Here is a 23,189-nt window from a genome sequence, read left to right as displayed (position 1 = left end):
TGCTTTGGAGGTTGTCCTGGAACTTGCTCTATAGACTAGACTGGCCTCGAACTCACAGAGATCTGCCTGCCTCTGCCTCCTGAGTGCTGGGATTTAAGGCATAAGCCACCAACGCCCGGCCTTAAGTTATATTTTTTAAACTAAAAGTTATTAAGTGTGGTGGTGGGGGTGGAAGGAGCTTGGGATACCTCTCAACCCAATTAAATATCCTGCAGCTCAAAGTGTCCCCTCCTCTTGGTAGAGGCCCATGTAGCTCAAGTTGACCTTGAACAACCTCTATAGCACTGGGATCACAGGCTACATGCTCAGCCACACGTTCCATTCTATGTACTTCTGGAGATTAAATTGAGGCTTTCTGCAGGCTAGGCAAGCAACCTACTAACTGACCTGTACCCCAGCCTGAAAGTGTTCTCAGGTGGTACATGACATCAGCCTATATTCTGCAAACAGTGAAGCAAAAAGATTTCTTGGTAATACATTCATTAAATTATCACTGGCATACTTTCCAGATACTATGCTCTGAGTATTTTTTTCTTTTGTTGAGACTGCCGTGGCTGGCTGGAGCTCACTACGATCTCGGCTAGCTTCAAACTCAGTGTAATCCACCTGCCTGTGGCTCCTGAATGCTGAAATTAAAGCTGTGTGCTACCATACACACAAGGCTCTTCTTTTTTAGATTAAAAACTCACAAAGAAACAATTTAAAATGATAGAATTTATTTTAAGATGATATACATATGCACATGTACTATTTTAAAAATAAGCATGTAAATGATAATAATTATAAAACATAAATCAGCCCTAATTTAGTGTTATCAGAATAAAAGAGCAGGTATAGAAGTCTGTCTCACATTGTTGCATTTGCCTTTTAAAGTCAGAGCAAACACTTAGTGAAGGACCATTTATCCCTTTTCATTCATGTTATCATGAATGCCCCTCTTATCACTTACATTCAAGTCATCAAAATCTCTTAAATTATTAACATACTATCATCACTAAACCGAGTAATCTAAAAATACCAGCCTAAATTAAAACCCTGAGGAATTAAAATCTTTTACACAATAGTTTTGGTTAAGTGCAATTCATGTTTGTAAGGACTACTTAATTTAAGGTCATACTTGGTAAGGCAGAGTAAAAATAAGATCTACAACAGTAACAATCTAAACTATCTTTTAGTTGTTTTAGTTGTCTTGTTTCCCTAAGAAGTAGTTTTGCACATCACTGGACCTCTTCACTGCCTGCTGGCGGATCAGCTTGACACTCAGTAGTTAAAACTTGTGCACTAAACTGAAGTGTTAACGATGGTGGTTCAGGCTTAATGCAGCCAAGGGGCTACATGGTGGAGAGTTCATGTCCATGCTCGATCATGGCCTGCACAAATTGCTTGAAGACTCGATCCATGTAAGTACATTGCCTGGGCCAGATTCCCTCCAGAAAACCAATATGGCCTCCGTAAGAAGTAAGGACCAAAGCCACATTAGGGTTTTGCTTAGCAGTTTCTATTGGGATAGCTTGAGGAATCGAACAGAATTGTGTGTATGGGGGGGTGGGGTGGGGTGGGGTAAAGAAGTGGGAGAGAAAGAGAGAGAAAGAGAGAGATCATTAACATTTCTCATTTCTAATCAGTAAAAACATCATTAAACAAATACTTGTAATAAGTGTGACTAAATGGAATGAGTCTGACTAATTTATACCAGTCACCTATACTCTTATAATAATCCACACTTGTACTAGATCCTTATTTTTTAAAAGAATCTCCCAAGATTTATATCACCTATAATTACAGGCTGTTTCTTGGCTGTGAGATGGGCTTGTGCCCTGCCTGATAACCCGAGTTTGATCTCTGGGACCCACAGGACATAGAGACAGAACTGCTCAGACTTCCACACGTGTGCTGTAGCACTCACGTGAGTGCGAGGACACTCATGCACAAACACATACAGAAAGGTCAGGTAAAATAAAATAAAATAAAAATACAGGCTGTTTCTTGTTTTCAGAAATTAAAACCAAACAAAGCTTTGTGAGAGTTGTAAATCAATTCTGTATAATTTTGAGTATATGTAAATTTAGATTTCTAAGCATGATTGATAACTATACAAATGACTTAAACCCCAAATGTGAGATATATACATATATATGTATGTATATGTATATATATATATATATATATAAAGATATAAAGATAGCAAGAACAAAGAGAAATAAAATTATGGCCAATGATAATGCATGTTTACCTCCTGTTGCTGAGACATCTAAGACAGGGTAATCATCTTTTTCTATCTTTCTGACTTTCTCTTTACACTTAGCAGAAAAGAGAAGCTTTATAGGAAAATAGGGCTCTAAAGTGAAATGGAAATAATTCACTAGTAACAGCAGAGTTTGTACATCCTCTATCACATTAACTTTGAGCAGAAACCGCAAGGGTATGAACTAACGTCGTTTTCTCTTTTCTCCTAGGCCTTAGAGTACAGTGGGGGTAAAAAATGTGTGTGCATGCGCGTGCAAGTACACAGTACATGCCCCAAAGACTAACTGGGGAACCTTGTGAACCTGAAGCTCTGCCTCTGGGCTCCACCCCAGCACTCTCAGCCTGTCTAACCCTGATTGTTAGCTACAATGTTATCAGAACAAAGGCTCTGCCATGATACAGTTCTGTGAACCATGTGGGCGGCCTGTTCCCTGAGGCTGCAGACAATTGTCCTCTATATGCGAAGACTATTTTAAGGGCCTGGGAAAAAAATAGGAAATAATGAGTTTAAACTTCACTCTGTGGGTCAGGTTAAATGTTGGGAAATTCTTGTCTGTAGCAGAAGCAGAAAAGTATAAAAATGGATGAATAAGTATCAGATCTTATCCAGTGAGATTATGTGAAGCAATACTTTACATATTAAAGCACAGTGTACTTTAATAGGTACTAAAGCCAGTTTCATTTTCTCATCTGGAACCAAAGGCCCAAAGTGCCAGCTATTGAAAATCCCCTCTGGGTAAATGTGACCTCCAGAGAAATGATGGGTGATTCAACATATCTGTGTGTGGTGGGGTGTTCCAAAATTTCACGGTACATGGGTTAGGTTTGGGATCTGGATAATTATGCTGTTTAGTGGTGACTGAGCTCGGGGCCTCGAATGTCCCAGGCAAGCACCCTACCACTGAGCTCCAGTCAAGCCCCTAAAGAAATGTCTTTTTGTTGTTGTTGTCTTTCTGTTTTTTGTTTGTTTGTTTGTTTTTTGAGACAGGGTTTCCCTGTGTAGCTTTGGAACCTGTCATGGAACTAGCTCTTGTAGACCAGGCTGGCCTTGAACTCAGAGATCTGCCTGCCTCTGCCTCCCAAGCACTGGGGCTAAAGGTGTGCACCACCACTGCCCAGCTAAATGTTTTAAATAAAGTATTTGGAGAAAATGTTTAAAAGGGACTAGAGAGATGACTCAGTGGTTAAGAGCACTGGATGATTTTATAGAGGACTCACAGTTGGTTCCCAGCTCCTGTATGGCAGCTCACAACCGTATGTAACTCTTCTTCCAGGAGTTGTGGGCACAGGGCAAACAAAATACCCTAACACATTAAAGTTTAAAAATAGATTTAAGAAGGTTTTTTTTTTTTTTGGTCAGGCCTGTGGCTCCTACCTAACATACCAAAGCATGGGAGGTGGAGACAGGAGGGTCAAGAATCCCAGGAAAGCCTGGGCTACACAATTACAGCCTGTGTGACAACAACAAAACAATAACCATCCTTCAGATACTGAAGTTTGTAGATTACTTTCAATAAACAAACATGTATGCTTATTGCTGTTCTTTTTTACTTGTGAAATCAGGAAGCTTCTTTTTAAGATTTATTTTCATTATTTTCAATTATGCATGTGTAGGACAGGATATGTGTACATGAGTGAAGGCTCTGTGGGGCCAGAAGGCAGGCAGCACTAGATCTGGAGTTACACATGGTTTCAAGTTGCCTAATGTAGGTGCTGGGAACTGAACCCAGGTCCTTGGCAAGAGCAATACAACCTCCCAACCCAATTGCTATTCTAGAATAAAGAGAGTATGGAAGTTAACTTTGGAATAATTTTCTTTCTTATTATATCCAGGAGAAAAAAAAACTAGGTTATTTTCCTTTAGAAATAAACTTTTAGCCCAAATTTGCTTCTAACATCAAAATCCTCAAGGACATTGTATTTCTAAAGTCTCCAGTCCTCTTCTAGGTTAAAGGACGAGAAAAACTTCAACTTCTTTTACTTTGGAATTCCAGGAAAAAGAGGCAAACAGTGTCAGTGTTCTCTCTAGGCAATGATACTGGAGCATAATCCGTTCAAAAGACCTGTGTCTGAGAGTAAGGAAAGGAACACGAGACCACACGGGGACCCTGAAAACACAAGTCCTGAGGTCTGAAACTTTTAATAATGCTATATTATATTTATATATTTATTTATTTATTTATTTTGAGACAGGGTTTTTCTGTGTAACAGACCTGGCTGTCCTGGAACTTGCTTTGTAGACTAGGCTGACCTTGAACTCAGAGAGATCTGCCTGCCTCTGCCTTCCATGTCCTGGGATTATAGGCATGAACCACTGTTTCTTGGCTTTTGTTTGCTTGTTTTTACATTTTGAGTAATGTCTTCCTGGCTCAGGCTGCTCTTCAACTTATTAAAGTTCAGACTGGCCTTAAATTCTTCTCCTTCTTGGCTCAATGTCCCAAGTGCTAGGATTATAGGCATGTAGTTTCATGCCAAGCAGCATTTTAATAAAAAAATTGTAACAGAAATTACATGACTATTATATTTTTATTATCATATTTCCTTAAAAAGAAAAAAATTAAAAGTTAAACTAGGAACTGGGGAGATGTTGTTGTCCCAGAGGATCCAGGTTCAGTTCTAAGCACCTATGTCTGGTAGCTCACAATAATCTATAACTCCAGCTCCAGGGCATCTGTTGCCCTCTTCTGGCCTCAATGGCCACCAATACACACATGGCATATACTCACACAGACATACACAGAAATAAAACTAAAAGCTAATTCTTTGAAAACAAAGTCGGTTCACATCAAAGTGTGTAGACAGACGGTGTTCTTACCATGGCTGGGCGAGAAAACATCATCCACAGCATTCAGGCACAGCACTGGGATCCCCACTGACTTCAGCCTTCGGTTTGGACTGGCATCGGTGTAATAATCATCAATTGTTCGGTATCCAAACATGACTGAGGTGAATCGTTTATCAAACTCTCTAATAGACTTAGCCTGAAAAGCAAATCCAGACTTAATCTACTCTTGGAGTCACAGGAGGAAATAAAAATATTAGGAGAAGCTACCCATTACCTTCATGACCTGGTCCATGTCAATTTGCTTGACAAACATATGCCGATGCCTGGAACAGAAGATATTTCAAACTAAAAATTAAGATCATCTCTACCTCAGTCATACCTAAAATATATAAGAACAGGTAGTTAAATAGCCTAGCACAGAGCACAAAGCTGGCACTAAAATATTATTTGCTGGGCCAGTGAGATGGCTCAGGGGGTAAAGACACATACTGTTAAGCCTGATGACTTCCAATTCTGGACCCATATGGTAGAAAGAGAATTTCCTCACACAGATGGTTCTCTGACCTATACAACACACTGCCCACACAAAGCTAATGAAAGTATGATGAAAATACTTTAAGTTTGCTTTATGCACAGGTTCGTGTCTTGCATACCTCAGTGCACATGTTGAAGCTAGAAGACAGCTTTGGGAGGACCCATCCCGCCCCCCGCCCCCAGGCTAGCCACATCTCTGCCTCCCATCCTGCCCTAAGAGCTGGGTTACAGACTCACACCAACAACCACATCTGGCTCCACGTGGGTTCCGGGGATCGAAACTCTCCTCCTTATGCTTTCGTGCAAGTGCTTTATCCACTGAGCCATCCCAGAGCTTCTTCATTTTACCAGGAAAATTAACTAATATATTTTTTAAAGATTTTTATTTATTTATTATATATTCAACATTCTGCTTCCATGTATATCTGTCCACAAGAGGGCACCAGATCTCATAACGGATGGTTGTGAGCCACCATGTGGTTGTTGGGAATTGAACTCAGGACCTCTGGAAGAGCAGCCAGTGTTCTTAACCTCTGAGTCATCTCTCCAGCCCCAACTAATATTTTTGTAGACTTATATTTTAAAAGTTGGTCACTTCTCCTCCTCCTCCTTTGCTTTTTTGAGGCAAAAAACTTTTTTCTCTGTGTAGACCTAGCTGACCTGAAACTTGCTCTGTAGACCAGGCTGGCCTTGAAAGGTGTACACCACCACATCTGGCCCTGGTCACTTTGCTTTTGTAATCAATATATATCCATCTTTTGGCAGTGATAGGAATTGAACTTAGCACATGGAACAAGATGCATCTTTAGGCCCTCAAGCAATACTTTAATCCAAATGATTCTTCATTTTTCTTGCTACTATTCCCATGTCAATAAACATGCCAGTGATAATTAGTAACCACTGCTATAATAAATAATGACATTCTGACTCTGGAGTGCTTTTTAGCAATATTTATAATCAATATTTGTAACTAAACAAGCAGGTAAATTTAATCCAGTGTTAGATATCAACTTTCAGGATAACAGTTTTCATTAAGTCACGTTTATATTTATCATTTCATTTAAAAATACTTGGTAGGGGTAGGGTAGGGGCTATAGTGGTTGAGTATGTGCCCAGCATGCTTGAGATTCTGGATTCAATATCCAGCACCTAACAAATAAACAAATAGTAATGGCTATTAAAGGAATAAAATAGAAAATCTTGATGTTTTGTGCTACTATGCTGCTTACTGTTAGAAGATGCACAATTGCAGAAAAACTGATGCAAAGACATTAGTTTGATGATATAAGAATCATGAGCTATGAATATGAAAGTGAACTGCATTCTATTTCTTTCTTGTTTTGAATACATTTCCTTAAAATAAAAAAAATTCACTTGTGTTCACGTGTGTATGCCACAGTGTGTGTGTGTAGGTCAAAGGTTCACCATATGGGCCACAGGGATTAAACTCAGGTTGTCTGGCTTGGTGGCAGTTGCTTTTACCCACTGAGCCATCTTGCTGGCACACATTCTCCCGTTCTAGAACACACCATACCTGTAAGAACATGCTTAAGGAGCTATATTATTCGACATGGGACACTCTTTTGTTGTTGAGACAGGGTCTCTCTATGTAGCTTAAACTGTCCTGGAGCTCACTATTTAGACCAGGCTGGCCTTGAACTCACAGACATCTGCCTGCCTCTGCCTCCTGAGTGCTGGGTTTAAAGGTGTGTGCCACCACCACCCAGCTGCATTATGACTTTCATCTACATTTTTAACTTACATTTTTTGATGCATTCATAATGTAGAGAGCATTTTAGTACAGTAATAAATACACTGTATAAATAAATAAACATATACCAGTAGTGCCACACTCGAAAATTTCATACTGCTGGGTCATGGAATCTAAAATGTGTGGTAACAAAAGGTTCGAAATGTGACTTACCTCTTAACTGAAGACTGGAGGCAAGTTGTCAAGTAGTAATTAAACAGCAGCCAGTTCAGGGGTTTCTCCAATGACTCGGAACACGCAAAAGTATTCCAGCCAACTGAAAATGTTGCAGCTGCCATCAAAGGAGTTTTGGACCCAGTTTTGCCCAAGTAATTTAGAAGCAGCATTCTAAAATAGGGAGAAAGAAGAAGATTGTGACGTGTTACATCTCTCAAAAGTCCATTTCTAACTGTGCACGTCCCAAGGGCAAGGCAGGAACTAGGAGTAACCAATGCTTAGTCTTCCTTCCTTCCTTCCTTCCTTCCTTCCTTCCTTCCTTCCTTCCTTCCTTCCTTCTTTTCTTTTTCTTTTGTTTGAGGTAAGATCTCAGGCAGCCTAGGCTGATCTTGAAAACTCACCTCTGTAGAATAGTCTTGAACACTTGACCTTCCTACCTTTGCTTCCCAAGAGCTGGGTCTGTACCATCATCCATGACTACTGTTTAAGTCACATATTGGAAATGTTATCTTTGTTCTTTCCTCATATTCTTTAGAATTTTTTACATGTACTATTTATTTGTGCATGTGTACATGCCACAGTGTATGGAAGTCAGAGACAACCTGCCAGATCAGTTCTCACCTTCCACCATGTGGGTCTGGGGAGATGGGGGACGGGGTGCAAACTCAGGCTATCAGGCTTGGTGGCAGGCATCTTTATCCACTGAGACATTTCATCTGTTCATGTAGCATGATAAGTAAAAGACTCAGAGACAGATATTGGGGTTCAAGCTTCAAGCTGAAGATCAGAGAAGCAAAGCAGCCAGGCCAGTAGATCTTTTTATTTTTTTATTTTTAAGGGCAGCAGATCTTACCTCTACCCAGCTGAAATGGCAATCCTGTCTCCACATCCTCGGAGGCACAGGCTCTCAGTTCCCGTCTCCTCCTCCTGATATTACTTTCTCCGTCCAATCACATCACTCCTGTCTCTAAGTCCCTAGTGCTGGGATTAAAGGCGTGTGGCCCCAGGTGCTGAGATCGCCTTTCTGTGAGCTCTTTCTTTTAGGACTGGATCAGTTTCATGCAGTCAGTGTGGCCTTGAACTAACAGAGATCTGTCGACCTTTTAATCCTGAATCCTGGGATTAAAAGTGTGTGCCACCACTGCCTGGCTTAAAGGCAGGAAATTTTTATGGAAAGTGGACATCTAGCTTTTAAAAATAAATTTTTTGAAAAACTTTTAAAATTACATTTATTTATTTATTTTGTGTGTGCGCACGCGCACGTGTGTGTGTGTGTGTGTGTGTGTGTGTGTGTGTGTGTGCATGCGCACACGTATATATACTCTATATGAAGTTTGTGGAGGTCAGAGAACAATTTGAGGGAGTCAGTTCTCTCCTATGTAGATCCCAGGATAAAATGCATGTGTCCTTGCCTGCTCAGTTATCTTGCTTCACTATTTTTAGTTCAGGCTGGCTTGGAACCTCTAGCCTTCCTGCCTCATCCTCCAGGAATGCTACAATTACACATGTGCTCCATCACATGCGATTTGAAAATGATCCTTGGTCATGACTATGACTTGCACACAGTGCTGTGGTCACAAATCCATTTGAGGGATGCTTTCTGTCCTCCGAAGAGTTCAACCTAAAAGACCCCTGCCCCTTAGCTCTTAAGTTTGCCTCCTCCTCCGGTCGGCAGCTGATGGGGCGCACGGAGGATGCCTCGCTCCTGCGCCTCCCCGATCTCCACCCCCGCAGGCCTCCACTTCCCCCGCCGCAGCACGTCCGGCCGCCGGTTCCCTCCAAAGCTGGTCCACCCCGGCGGGGCCCCCGTGCCCCCTGCCCGCCCGCTTGGCACCGCGCCCCGGGGCTGGGGCCGAGCAAGGAGCCCGCGAGGAGGCACGAGGGCGAGCACCAGGTGGGCCGGCACAAGGGCAAACACCAGGTGAGCTGGCCTGGGCCCTTCCCCCGCGCCCCCCGCCCGAAGAGAAACACTCCGTCCCAAGGTCTCCGCCCCCAAGGTCAGCCATCTGGACGCGCGGAGGGGGGAATTGAGTCGGTTGTACCAGACACCAGACCTTGAGAATATGCTGGTCTGGAATGGCTCTGTGCCTCACTTGAACCATCCAATAGAAATGACTCTGTACTTTGCCTCATTTGAATAACTCTGTATTTCACCTCATTTGAATGACTCTATACTTCGCCTCATTTGAATAACCCTGAGTAGCGCCTCATTTACATTGACCAATGGGAATAACTCTGTACTGCGCCTCATTTGAATTATCCAATAGAATCCCTGCTTCTCGCTTATGCTTTTTGCTATATAAGGACCCCTCTCCCTTGGCTCGGGGCGCTTGGCCTCACAGAAGCTAAGTTTCCCCGGGTACCCGTGTCTCCAATAAAGCCTCTTGCAGTTTGCATCCAAGTTCGTGGTCTCGCTGATTCCTGGGTACGGGTCTCCTTCTACGAAAGTACCTCCACGGGGGTCTTTCAAACCTAGAGTTCTCATATAGTAATTTACACTTCAGCTGGAGGTCAAACAAAATACACAAACCAGAGCTGGACGGTGGTGGTGCACATCTTTAATTCCAATACTCGGGAGGCAGAGGCATGCAGATCTCTGTGAGTTTAAGGCCAGCCTGGTCTACAGCCTTCCAGGACAGGCTCCAAAGCTATAGGGAAACTGTCTCCCATCCCAAAAGCCCCCTCCCAAACCAGAAGAGCTGGGAAGGATCTAAAGCAGAATGACCCTGAAATAGGCACAATCAAATCTTTAGATGCATTTCAGGATTGAAATAATGTCAAGATGCTACCTCAAAAGATTATTTTATATGGAAAGAAGGACTCTATTCACTCACCAGTGTGTGTGTGTGGGGTGTCAAACACAGGTGGGGAGGAGTCTAGATGGAGAAAGAACTCATGGATTAAAGCATTTAAACTCCGAAGAGTGGATTTTATTTGGCATCTGTATATCAAACTATAAAATTAAGTAACAGATTTTGGGGAAATATGAACACTCAATATTTAGTGATACTTAAGAAGCACTGTTAATCTTGTTCAGGTGTGTAAGAGTATTATGACTTTTTAAAAAACGAGACAGGTCTTCTATTTAGATCTACCAAGTGAAGTATTAATATACTGACTTTCTTCTGTGCATTCCACTCCAAGAAGAGCTGTGATACAAGGCTGATGCCTTGTGTATTGTGTAGACAAAGCAAGACCCCATCCCATCTCCCTATTCCAGAATACACTTCATCTATTGTCCTGCGATAGAGGCTTTATCAGACACCAAAGTGAGAAATACAGATGCCACACTTACCATATCACAGCCAAAGGCCAAGAGCTGAGTCAACCAATTGATTTATTGTTTTGAGGTACTAGGAACTGAATCTAGGGCCTCCCGTGGTTAAGCATGTTCTCTGCTCAGTGCCGTTTGAAATAATAACAAATGATTATGAGGGTTAGTTAATAATAATCAGAGTTGGGAATGAATTGGAGAAGTACAAGATTACCCACAAGCTGATATGTTTGGAATTTTCTATTCATTTCTAGTCTCACTGGGAGACTAGAATCTGGGTCTAGAGATGCAGAGTTTCTTGACTTAACTCAGTTCTGGCTCAAAGCCCATACTTGGCCCCAGACATCACAGGCCCTGGGATGACCCCAGTCCATGGCTCACTGGGCATAAAACTATTGCTTAAACTATGCTTTTGTCAGCTGCATCTCAAAAAAAAAAAAAAAAAAAAAAAGAATGCACTCACTTGGGAACGTGTCACAGTGCTAGGCAACTAGAAGGTGTGATTCCTTCAAATAATTTACAAGACATTAATATTCAGCCAGCTGGAAAAGCTAATCTAATGGTGAGACTCAGCCTTTGGGCACTGAGGCTTCAATGCTGGATGAATAGGCCCTTTCCCGAGGGCTTCTGAATAGACAATTGGTGCCTCTTTATATAAGGGCTAGCCTTGAAAAAAAAGTCATGAGTTTATACGATTAAGGAGAAATGTTCAGCACTTACTCTGTCTTTTCAGGTTCACACTTTGGGCTGAAAGAAAGAGATGCTAAACCTGCCCATTAAGCACAACCTGGAAATTTTGCCTGTTTCCATGCTGACTCAGAGTTCCTTCTTTACTAGGTCAAGCCAGACCTTCCATGCTAATGTAAGGGATGGATTCTTTATCAGAATCCAGAAAGCTCTGGTCAGAGCCTACTCTTCAGAGCCTATCATTCATGGCGGCCTTTGGCCTTTGAGCACATACCCTCGCAAATGTTTTGAAAACTGAGACAGTAGATACATCCAGAATAAAGTTAAGAAAAATATTTTCCATTTTAAATGTTGACTGGCTTTAAAAATCAGGTAAAAAAAAAGAGCAATTTACTTCTGCCTTATGTATGGCTGCCAACCAAGTACATGCAGTGCCCGTGGAGGCCGCAAGAGTTCACTTAGGATCCCCTGGAACTGGAGTTACAGATGGTTGTAAGCAGGGTGTTCGGAACCAAACCTGGGTTCTTAACTAACAAAAGCAAGTGTTCTTAATTGCTGAAACATCTCTCCAGCCCCACCCCCCATAATCAGCTTTTAAAATAAAGGCAAATGGTCATTAGTGTGCCTGAGTACCAATAATGAATGTAGAATAAAATATCTACATGGTGAAATAGTCTAATGAAAATGACATCAATAGCATTCATGTTAAAGAGTTTGGTGGGGGAAAATATCTATAGTTATATATATGTCAACTTTTTTTGATAATTTATTCTGCAGATAGTAAAAACAAAGATTTTTAAAAGAGAATTTTTCAGTTAGATAAAATTTTAGAAAAATGAAATACAGCAGTTAGGGGCAGAGGTTTGGGTCTCAGTGGCCAAGTGTTTGCTTGACATGCATTGATTCTAGGTACAATCCACTGCACTGTAAAAAAAATTAATTAATTAAATTAAAAAGTAAGTTTGGACAATGGTGAGAGGGGTCTAAAGTACAGGAAAATACTAGATAATAACTTTTAGATTTCCTTATGCTCACTCTACACACACACACACACACACACACACACACACACACACACACACACACACACACACTAAACAGTTGTTAGTGTCGGACACTAAAACCAGAGTGTGGCAGGAGAGAGTTCCAAAAAGTGTCAGGAGATGTCCCACGAGGAAGCACTTGCTGTCTTCCCAGAGGACCTGAGTTCAGTTCCCAGCACCAAGACAGGCTGCTCACAAACATTTTTAACGCCAGCTCCAGGGGACCTAATGCCGTCTTCTGGCCTTCTGAGGCACCTCACCCCCAGCATGGTACATACATATACAGACAAATATACACATAAATAAATCTTCAAAAAATTCCAAATAAACCCCAATGTAAGGCAACTGCATAAACCATCTTATCATAACAGCATCTGGAGTGGGAAATTAACAAAATTAAGTTTATCTGATGACTCCAAGAAGGACTCACTGTTCCCTTTGAATCACAGAACCAAGGAAAATACTATAATTTGTCTGAGCTGATTTTTTTCTGCCTTCCTTCAGCCACACGTGAGAGACTCAAACATCCACAGTTAAGTGTTGAGCTAGCTTATAGTCCTCTCAGAGACAGCAGTGAGGACTGCTCCTCTTGCTTGTAGTCCTCTGAGAGAGACAGAGAGACATCGAGAGAGAGTGAGAGAGAGAGAGAGAGTGCAAGCGCCATCCGTGAGGACTGCTCCCCTCTCCAGCATTTCAGAAAGAGAAGTCCTTACCCTCCCATTGACACGCCTGCTGCCAGAAATGGGGCCAAAGGGTACAGGCTGTGGACATGGTGGATGACTGTCTCCAGGTCTTCAGTGTTCGCACAGCAGTAAGTCCGTGGTGTCTGGACAAGAGGGCATTATTGTTAAAATATGAGGGGAATGATTTGTACAGAGTAGAAATGTTTAGTTAAAAAAAAAGTAAGAAATCACAAATATAAAAAATAACCTTGTGCTGATGGTGCATGCCTTTAACCCCAGCACTCAGGAAGCAGAGGGAGGCAGGCAGATCTCTGTGAGTTCAAGGGCAGCCTGGTCTACAGAGCTAGTTCCAGGATAGCCAAGGTTACACAGAGAAAGAAACCCTCTCTCAAAAAACCAAACCACCACCAACAAAATAACCTTGGTTTGTACATATTAATAATAATAACATGTTCATATCTTCTAGTACACTTACCTGCCACTTAAAATCAACATGATTTGGTAGCACTAAGAAAAAGACTTTGAATGTGCAAGGAATACTTCGTATGAATAGGGCAAGCCTGGCACAGATACCTTCAATTAAAACAGATGCAAACATGCAAATGTGTGAGAGAAAATGCACAGAATTATTATTGTTATTATTATTATTATTATTATTATTATTATTATTATTATTTGAGACATGGTTTCTTGGTGTAGCTTTGGAGCCTATCCTGGAACTCCAAGAGATCCGCCTGCCTCTGCCTCCCAAGTACTGGGGTTAAAGGTGTGCACTGCCACCACCACTGGGCAGAGAATTACGTTTTATAGAAAAACAACGTATGTTCCCTAAGAGACAAAATAATTCTTTATTATAAAAACAAGCAAGGGTACAGAAAAGATTTTCTGATAGTGCTACTGAAGGGTTACATTTCAGGGCATGCTGGGTGTGGTTGTGAACATCTTTAATCCTAGCATTCTAAAGACATACTTAGTGGATCTCTGTGCGTTCCAGGCCAGCCTGGACTACACAGCAGAGTCCCTGCCTTGGGGGTCGGGGAGCAAAACTGTGGCTAGTTTCTCACCAGGGACCTTTTTCCTCCACCCTGAGTGCTGTCTGCCCAATGAGAAGTGAGATTTCCAAATGATGCCTTTATCTAGACAACACAATATAAAATCTGACATTAAATATTTTCTATGATTCTGTATGCATTTAGTCCCAGCCATGCTTCACTCCAATAAACTTAAAATATTATGTTAAGTTTATTATGCTTCAGTAACACTAAAACAAATGATTTCCGTGTGAAATTCATCAATAGGGGCACTGCTATGGCAGATAACAGACACTTCATTTGGGACTTGGGAGGTGTGACCAGGCCTCTAAAAGATATACTGAGTGTGTGTTTGTGAGCTCAGACAAGTTGACATTCAACTATATGATGAATCAATAAAACAGTAATACTAGATAATAAAACAATAATACAAAAACTGGAACTAGTTACCCACACTATTTGACTTTAATATTCTGATACTCATAACCACACTAGGAAGCTTATGTATTACCTCCCATTCAAATATTAATTAGCAGCTGCAGAAAATTACAGTTTTTATGATCCACCCAATTAATCTCATCCCTAAATCACTGCCTATTACCCACTGTCATCTTTTTGAGATACGTGAGTATGAAATACTACAAAGTATTTCATACAAAGACAAATGCCACCCTGACAGAATGCATACTGGTTAAGAATTCCTGAATAATTTAATGTGTGCCCACTGAAGCCTGTGGGAGGGCCTATTTTATATCTATTTTGTAAATGAGAAAATGGAATTGAAAGACTAATAGCTGTGATAACATTTTAAATGCACTTGTGGAGTGAAAAATCCAATGAAAAGTCAAAACAGAACATATTTACCACACTCATTTGTAGTGACTGCAGTTTGTCATGAGAATTTATGTGACAAATTTATTCTTACTTGGTATTTGTATTATACATAAGTTTACTCTTACTACATAGCTTTAAATTTTGGATTATTTATAAAGAGTCCACATCTACTCCATCTACTCCTGCTTTACAGGCTCTAAGGGAAGTATGCACACACATGTGGGGACACAGGCACACATACATGGACACACAGTTAAAAGATAAGAAAAATGCCCTGTGGAAAATTCCAGGCTCAGAATCTTAGTGCCAAAAAGTGCCCCAGATGTCACCTAGTTTTTTTTTTTTTTTCCACATGAGGAAATGGAGGCCCAGAAAAGTTGAGTAAGTTTCTATAGGGCACTCAGCAGCAGAAAGTGGATCAAATATTTACAGTGATTAAACTAGTTCTTGTAAAGCACTGAGGTTCCATGAGATACAACAGCTATTCCAGGAGGAGATTAATGTGCAGGAGAACTACTGCAGTGGAACCCAGGACTCAGGACCCTTTTCACTTGGAGCTGGACTTGGCACACTTTTTTGTTTGTTTTCAAAACAGAGCTTCTCTGTGTAGCCCTGGTCGTTCTAGAACTCACTCTGTAGACCAGGCTGGCCTTAAGCTCACAGAGATCCACCTGCCTCTGCCTCCTGGAATTAAAGGCATGCACCACCATCGTCCAGCTACACTTCTAATACTGAATCAGGCCACCTAAAGATTTTAGTTTGCAGACCTCTCTCAAGGTCTAGTGATGTGTATGCAGTTACTTAATAATTCTATTTAAGCAACTCTGTGATTCTGGTGTGGGTCTGCCCACCTAGAGGAGCATTTATTATTTCTAATAGTGTCCCTTAATCATCTCTATGGTGTGGTCTGTTTTAAAATCATACCCATCCCTGTCCAGTTCCTATTGAATTGCCCACATTGTTCTGAAGAAAAATGATTTTGGTTTGGGAATATGAATTTATCAAGGAGTTAGAAAAGAAAAAAACATGTCCCACAAATATAACCAGCATTTCAAAGTACTTTCCTCTTACTACTGATGAATGTATAAACATGATCAAGTGTCAACATTTGCCTGAGAGCATATTACTTTTTAAAAAAACAATCAACCATGAAATAAAGAGCCAAGAAACAGTCCCGTCAACTTGGAGTCCAGGGTGACTTGTGTGCCCGCTTGTCACAGTCCCAGATGGAACAGTCCATGTTCCTGTAGTTGTCTGCATAAGGCTCCTCAGAGCAACAGTGGCTCTGGGCATGCTTTGGAGCAGGTTAGCCAGCCAGATCTTTCCAGTGCAGAGCCCTAAGAGGCACATCCCAAGTTCTTCCATGGCTTGGGCTTTGCACGACATGAATGATCCTGGGCTGGGAGCACTACTGCATGCAGAACATGTAACACTCAACGAAGACTGTTGTTTTAAAAAAAAACAAAAAACAAAAAAATCACAGAAACCTAACTGCATCCCAGATTGAAAGACTTCGCATCTCTGCAGGGGGAATGGATGGAGTTCATGGCTACGGTGTGTCAGCCTTCTCAGAGGATCCTAGGTACGTAACCAGGGTCAAGGACTACTGGTCTAAGAGGACAGAAGCAGAGTGAGAGATGGACCAAGAACAGAAGGAGCCTGCAGTGACAAGAAGGAGAGGGTCTATGCTGAGTGCAGGGAGAAGCACATTGGCCTGGTGGTGTGGCCACGTCTGGGAGTCCCTATAGTCTTAGAGCTGTACTGTCTTGGACCTTACAGGCTCTTGGGCTCATCCCAAGCACTCATCAGACAGAGTCTAAGCTATTGTTATTTCTAAAACCCCTTAATAACGTAAGTATTTCTTTCTTTTTTTGAGTAGGAAGGACTTATTTCAACTTATACTTCCAGATTATAGTCCATCACCGAAGGAAATCAGGGCAGAAACACAAGCAAGAACTGAAGCTCCCTGGCTCAGGCTCAGATGCCTTTCTTACATGGCTCAGGCTTGCCTAGGGATGGCACCAGCCAGTAACAGACTCTTCTAAAAGAACACAATAAAATGATTCCTAATGATATTCTGTTATACTCATAGATCAGTGCCTTGTCTAGTCATCACCACAAAGGCTTTCTCCATTAGCAAATGGGAACAGGTACAGAGACCCACAGTCAGACATTATGCAGACAGAGTCTAAATTGGAGGTTTCAATTGGGTACCTTCCCCTGGAGATGGCAGAACCCCTTGGAAGAAGGCAAGGAAAAACTGTAGGAGTCAGAGGCGATGATGCACACCAGGAGAACATGGCCCACGGAATCAACTAAGCAGGGTTCACATGGGCTCAAAGAGACGGCAAGCATAGGGCTTGCATGGGTTTGCACCAGGTCTTCTGCATATATATTATAGCTGTTAGCTTGGTGTTTTTGTGGGAGCGAGTGTGCCTCTGGCTCTTTGGCCTGCTTTTGGAACTTTTTTCCCTCCTAGTGGGCTGTTTTGTCCAGTCTTGATATTCCTTGTTTTAGTCTTGTTTCCTCCTGCTTGGCAGTTGTCTTTTGGAGGCATGCTCTTTTCTGAAACGGAGGTGGAGTGGATCTGGGGGAGAGGAGACGTTAGGGGGAGCTGAGAGAAGTCGGGGGGGGGGAGTGTGGTTGAGATGTATTGTATGAGAGAAGAATCCATTTTCAGTAAAAAAATTACAAGAAAGAAAAAGAGAAAATGCCCCACAGATTTGCCTTCAGGCTAACTTGATAAGGCACTCAGGTTTATGGACCGAGCAGAAAGAATAGTCTGAGGAGGACAGTGTGAGAGCAAGGATGTGCTTGAGGAGCACAGCTGACAACTCAGTTATGACCAGCTGCACTGCCCTCTGCAACTGTTTCTCTCTCTCAGGACAAAGCCTTTCTAGAAGCTTCCTTCTAGCTCTTTTTTTTTTTAATTAAAAAATTATGTTGGGGAATTATCATTTCCAAGATTAATTCAGGAAGTGGTCAGTAATAATGCAGAGTTTGTGGACAGCTCAGATTCTTGGATCCCTGTCTTCAAAAATCAATCTGCAGGGGCAGAGGAAAAGGTCTACTGTCTCCCAAAGACTCCATGTTCCCGGCAGGGATGTCTGAGGTTCAGCCTGGCCTGATGAGGCTGGTCTGTTTGACTCCCCTAGCAGCTTCAGCAAGGCTGAGTGGGTGCCATTCTCACTTCTGTGGAAGAAGCCCCTTGGCTTTCCCTCATCCCTGCAAAACTCAGAAGAAAGGAGGACAATATGGTGGAAACATCTACCTCCTGACCCTTTGCAGGGGCCATAGCAACCCTTGTGCATTGCAAGTGCATCTCTGACCTCTTCCAGCAAAGCTTTTACTTCTACAGTGTTTTTCTACCCTAGAAAAACTGCTTACCCTAAATACCCATTTCACCTTTGCCAGTTCTGGGGTAATTTCAGTTAGAGACAGTACCTTCCTGTTTGATCTCTGCTGACTCATCTTTTGTTCCTTTTTTATGCCTACCTAAGGTCTTTCTTACTGTGGGGCCCAGCCACACTAAAATCCTTTCTGAAGCAAGGAAAAGTATAAATAAACACAAAAGTCCCTCCGTACTTTAAACAGAAACCATTCATGGCTCTATGACAGAAAGAAGGAATACCAAGTGCTCCAAATGCTACAGTTAGGCCTATCAATATTGGCATCTTGCTCTGTGACCCTACTTAAGTAATACTCAAATGTTGAATGACTAAACTACAACCAGAATTATGTCCTTTTGGAACAAGCTATTTTATTGAATGTCCAAAATATAGTTCTACTTATATCCTTTTATAAATACTTAAAAAGTATTATAGTTGATATAGTAACACACTGTGGGGTATTGCTGTGACAGACCTGACCATGTTGTTTGGGGGAAGATCGTGAAAGGATTTTGGAACTTTGTGCAAAAAAAGCCATTGAGTGTTTGATGCTTGGTGAGCTGTTCTGTAGGAGTTCTGAAGGTAAGAATGTTGAGGGCAGATGGAGGCCTGGCTTGTGAAGTTTCAGAGGGAAGTTTAAAGACTCTATCAGGGACATTTGTTATTTTGAATTAACATTCTGTGGTTCTGGTTAGCTGGGGCTGAAGGATCAGCTGTGATTAGCTAGGTACCAGAATTACTAAAGTGAAACCTTTGTTTTGCTGGGATACTCGATGCTGGGAAATTAGAGGTAATTAAAAAGAAAACTAGCATCATTGAGGTAAAAATCTTCTGGGAAGTGTTTAATGAGAGCACAGAGAGCTGTGTCCAGATGCAGCAAAGGTTGTACTAGAAGACAAATTGTGTATGCTGCAGAGGGGAGAGTCAGAGAAGAGACCTTTGGAGGGACACAGAAGATTGTGAGTGAATCCCACATATTGACATTGAGTTATTTATACAGTTGGGAGTTTAGTTTTGCTTTGTTCAGATTGTGACTGTGCCCTGGTTCTTCCCTCTTGCAGTAAGGAATATTGACCTTAATTTTGATGTTTTAAAACAGGAGCCCACAACTGAGAGATTTTGAAATTTTAAGAGTTTTTTTCTTTTCTTTTCTTTTCTTTCTTTCTTTCTTTCTTTCTTTCTTTCTTTCTTTCTTTCTTTCTTTTTTTTTTAAAGAGACTGGATGTGTAAAAGGGACTGAATTTTTAATGTGTTTGAATTTGTAAAGAGTGTGGTACTCTTTTGTTGTTGTTGTTGTTTGCTCTGTTTTTTCGAGACAGGGTTTCACTGTGTAGCCTTGGTTGTCCAGGAACTTACTCTGCAGACCAGGCTGGCGTTGAACTTACAGAAATCTGTCTGCCTCTGCCTCAAATTGTCAAGGGGTTAATTGTGTTGGGTAGTTTATGTCAACTTGACACAGCTAGAGTTATCAAAGAAAAAGGAGCCTCAACTGAGGAAACACCTCCGTAAGATTGGGCTATACATTCCACATAGAGGGATACTCCCTGAGCCAAGACACATGGGGGTGGGCCTAGGCCCTATCCCAAAGGATACGACAGACTCTGATGACACCCTATGGAATGCCTCACCATCCAGGGGGAGCAGAAAGGATATGTGATAGGTAGGGTTTTAGTTGGGGGGGTGGTAGGGGAGGAGGGGAGAGAGAGGGAACTGGGATTGTCATGTAAAACAATCTTGTTCTAATTCAAATAAAAAATCTGCAGAAAAAAAAAGATTGGGCTGTAGGCAAGCCTGTGCTTCCTTATCTTGACCAGTGGTTGATGAGAGAGGGGCCAGTCCCTGGTGGGTGGGGCCATCCCTGGGTTGTGATCTTGGGTCCAACAAGAAAGCAGGCTGAGTAAGCCATGAGGAGCAAGCCAGTAAGCAGCACTCCTCATGGCCTCTCCATCAGCTCCTGCCTCCAGGTTCCTGCCCTGTTTGAGTTCCTGTCCTGACTTCCTTTGGGTGAACTGTGATATGGAAGAGTAAGCTGAATAAGCCATCTCCTCACAACTTGCTTTCTGGTCCTGGCATTTTGTTGCAGCAACAGAAACACTAAGACACATATACTGATTAATTATGATTGAATACATGCTTCTTGTTCCCTAATGGTGTAATGAGTTAATACAGTAGCAGTTATGCCTTGGATAGTAAAACTCTTTAATTTTACAAGAAATTTTTGTATTCATAATTCTCTGTGAACTTCAAATACCCTTGTGAAGTGGGATGTGTTTGTTGTTATTGTCTTTTGGTGAACAGAGAAATGGGTAAACTGATGTATCACTTAGCTGGTTACTGACGAGACGAAAACTTGAATATGGGACTTACTGGCTGTGAATCCCTAAAAATCATGAAGGAATGATGTCCTGAGACACAACAATAGACATTATTATTCTAAAAGTGATAGAAAACAGTAAGGAAGGATTGGCACAACAAGAATGAAACATAGCAGGGAACACACTAAATCCTACATGCTTCCTGCCTGGTGCAGAGCATGTGATGATGTAATTAACGATGAGTTCATACAAGCTCGGGCAGCCCTTTCTTACCCTATGTCTGTCTGTGGCATTCACAGCCCACTTGACCTTTGTCTTGATCTGGCTTCATTTTCTGCCTGCAGCTTTCCATATTCCTCACATTTCCAAATCCTGGGTGCTCATTACAGCTTTCATGTATCACCCTCTCAAGGACTTTGTGGAGACTAGTACCCTGCCACACATTCTCTGCTCACCACACACACACACACACACACACACACACACACACACACACACACAAATTGCTTTGGAATCTAGGTAGAAGTTTTCTCCTTGAAGATAAAACTCTTGCATCTTGTGTGCCTGCAATCAGCATTACATGAGCCTCCGAGTCTGCCAACATCTCAAATGATAATTAGAATACCATGGACTACAGCTGTATCAGATCCTGGACAAAACAACCTCCTGGTTGGCACCATGAGAATCAGAACCCTACAAGTGTGTTCTCTCTCTCTCTCTCTCTCTCTCTCTCTCTCTCTCTCTCTCTCTCTCTTTCTCTCTCTCTCTAGACATGGTTTGTCTGTGTAGCCTTGGTTATCCTGGAACTTGCTCTGTAGATCAGGCCGGCCTTGAACTCACAGAGATCCTTCTGCTTCTGCCTCCTGAATCCTGGGATTAAAAGTGTGCTCCTACCACCTGGCCAAGTTTTTTCTTCTTAAGAGAAAATATTTAGAAGAGTGTATTTTTTTCATATCCTTGAGCTTGCCATGGGCAGAGTCTGGCCTGCATGAAGGCATACATATATCCTCGTGTCTCAGTGCAAAGTGATTGGCTTGCTTAATGGCACTGGCCTCTTCAGAAACCATGCCTTCTTCACTCTCAATTTTACATTGGTTTTTCTAACCAAACTTCAGTTGTTTTCTTTCTTTTTTTTTTTTTTTGGGTGGGGGTATCTTTCTCCTCTGCTCTCCCCATACAAAGTCTCAAAAAATGGAGCTAGCAGCTAGGCAAATCCCAGAACTTAGGAGGAAGAGGTGGGTGGATCTGTGATTTCGAGGCCATCTTGGTCTACAGAGTGAGCTCCAGGACAGCCAGAGCTGTTATACAGAGAAACCCTGTCTAGAATCAAACACCCCTCCCCCCCAAATGGAGGTAGCAATAACCATGCCATGGCCTGAGTATTTGGCTGCCTTCCTTAAAATCTCAAAATATGGCCCAAGTTCACTGCCAGAACATAACACAATTTTCAATAGAGTCCTTGTTTCCATCTGAAATCAAATCACAGCCAGAGACTGTCCTGTCTACATATATATTGGCACTCGAGTCATCTGAGCGCCTACCAGAATCACCCACTGATACTGAGACTGCATCATCCTAGGCATTCTAGACCAGATATCCAAGCTTTCAGATTTCTCCTGAAAACTAATTCCAAGGCTTAAAAAACCAAAAAGAAAGGTTTTGTGCCAGCAACCATCCCACTCCCGGTACCAAATTTCTGTACTAGAGGGTTTTTTTTTTTTTTTCATTATTCCGACAAAACATCTAAGAGAACAATTTAAATGATGAATGATTCATATTATTTAGTTTCAGTGGTTTCAATCTATCATGGAAGAGGGGATGGCACAGATTCTATCATGGTGGCCAGGAAGGGTAGAGGAAAGGATTGGGAAAGGGTGAGGGACAGAGAAGGTCTAGACTGATGGACTTTCTCCTTTTCCCACAGCCTATGGAATGAACCTATTTATTTTTGGAGCAGGTCTTTCATCTAATTAATTTTCTCTTGAACTGTCCTCATAGACAGAAGTATGTGTTACTAATTTCATAGTTATTTTTCTATTTTTTTTATTTAAATTTGGAACAAGCTTGTTTTATATGTCAATCCCAGTTCCTTCTACCTCCCCACAGGCATTTTTTCATCAGACCAAGTTCATAATCAAGATTAATTCTTGCAGTAAGTGTAATATTTTACACTTCCATGGTTCACAAGTTTGTGGGTTTTCTTCTTTTCTTTTCTTTTCTTTTTTTTTTTTTTTTGGTTGTTATTCTGAGCTTGAGTTGGCCCAAGTTGGCCTTGAATTTTTTTAGTTTGGTTGGTTGGTTTTTTGAGACAGCGTTTCTCTGTAGCTTTAAGAGTCTGTCCTGGAGCTCACTCTGTAGACCGGACTGGCTTCGAACTCAGAGATTCACCTGCTGCTGCCTCCTGAGTGCTGGGATTAAAGGCATGTGGCAGCCTTGAATT

The 23,189-nt window shown here is 41.7% G+C and overlaps 1 protein-coding gene across 1 annotated transcript in view; it reads right to left on the bottom strand.

Annotated features, from left to right (window-relative positions):
* Positions 1-645: 645 nt before the first annotated feature.
* Positions 646-23,189, bottom strand: part of Abhd3 (abhydrolase domain containing 3, phospholipase) — a 46,243-nt gene continuing 23,699 nt past the window's right edge. Inside the window, exons 5-9 of the mRNA XM_027404322.2 lie at positions 13,211-13,323; positions 7,491-7,664; positions 5,307-5,355; positions 5,063-5,228; positions 646-1,510 (exon numbers count right to left, since the gene is read on the bottom strand). Coding sequence (XP_027260123.1) covers positions 1,332-1,510; positions 5,063-5,228; positions 5,307-5,355; positions 7,491-7,664; positions 13,211-13,323 — 681 coding nt within the window. The 3' untranslated portion in view covers positions 646-1,331. The remainder of the gene's footprint in view (positions 1,511-5,062; positions 5,229-5,306; positions 5,356-7,490; positions 7,665-13,210; positions 13,324-23,189) is intronic.

This window comes from Cricetulus griseus, chromosome 2, assembly GCF_003668045.3.
Source record: "Cricetulus griseus strain 17A/GY chromosome 2, alternate assembly CriGri-PICRH-1.0, whole genome shotgun sequence".
In the NCBI taxonomy this organism is placed as follows: domain Eukaryota; kingdom Metazoa; phylum Chordata; class Mammalia; order Rodentia; family Cricetidae; genus Cricetulus; species Cricetulus griseus.
This window is presented reverse-complemented; position numbering and strand designations above follow the sequence as displayed.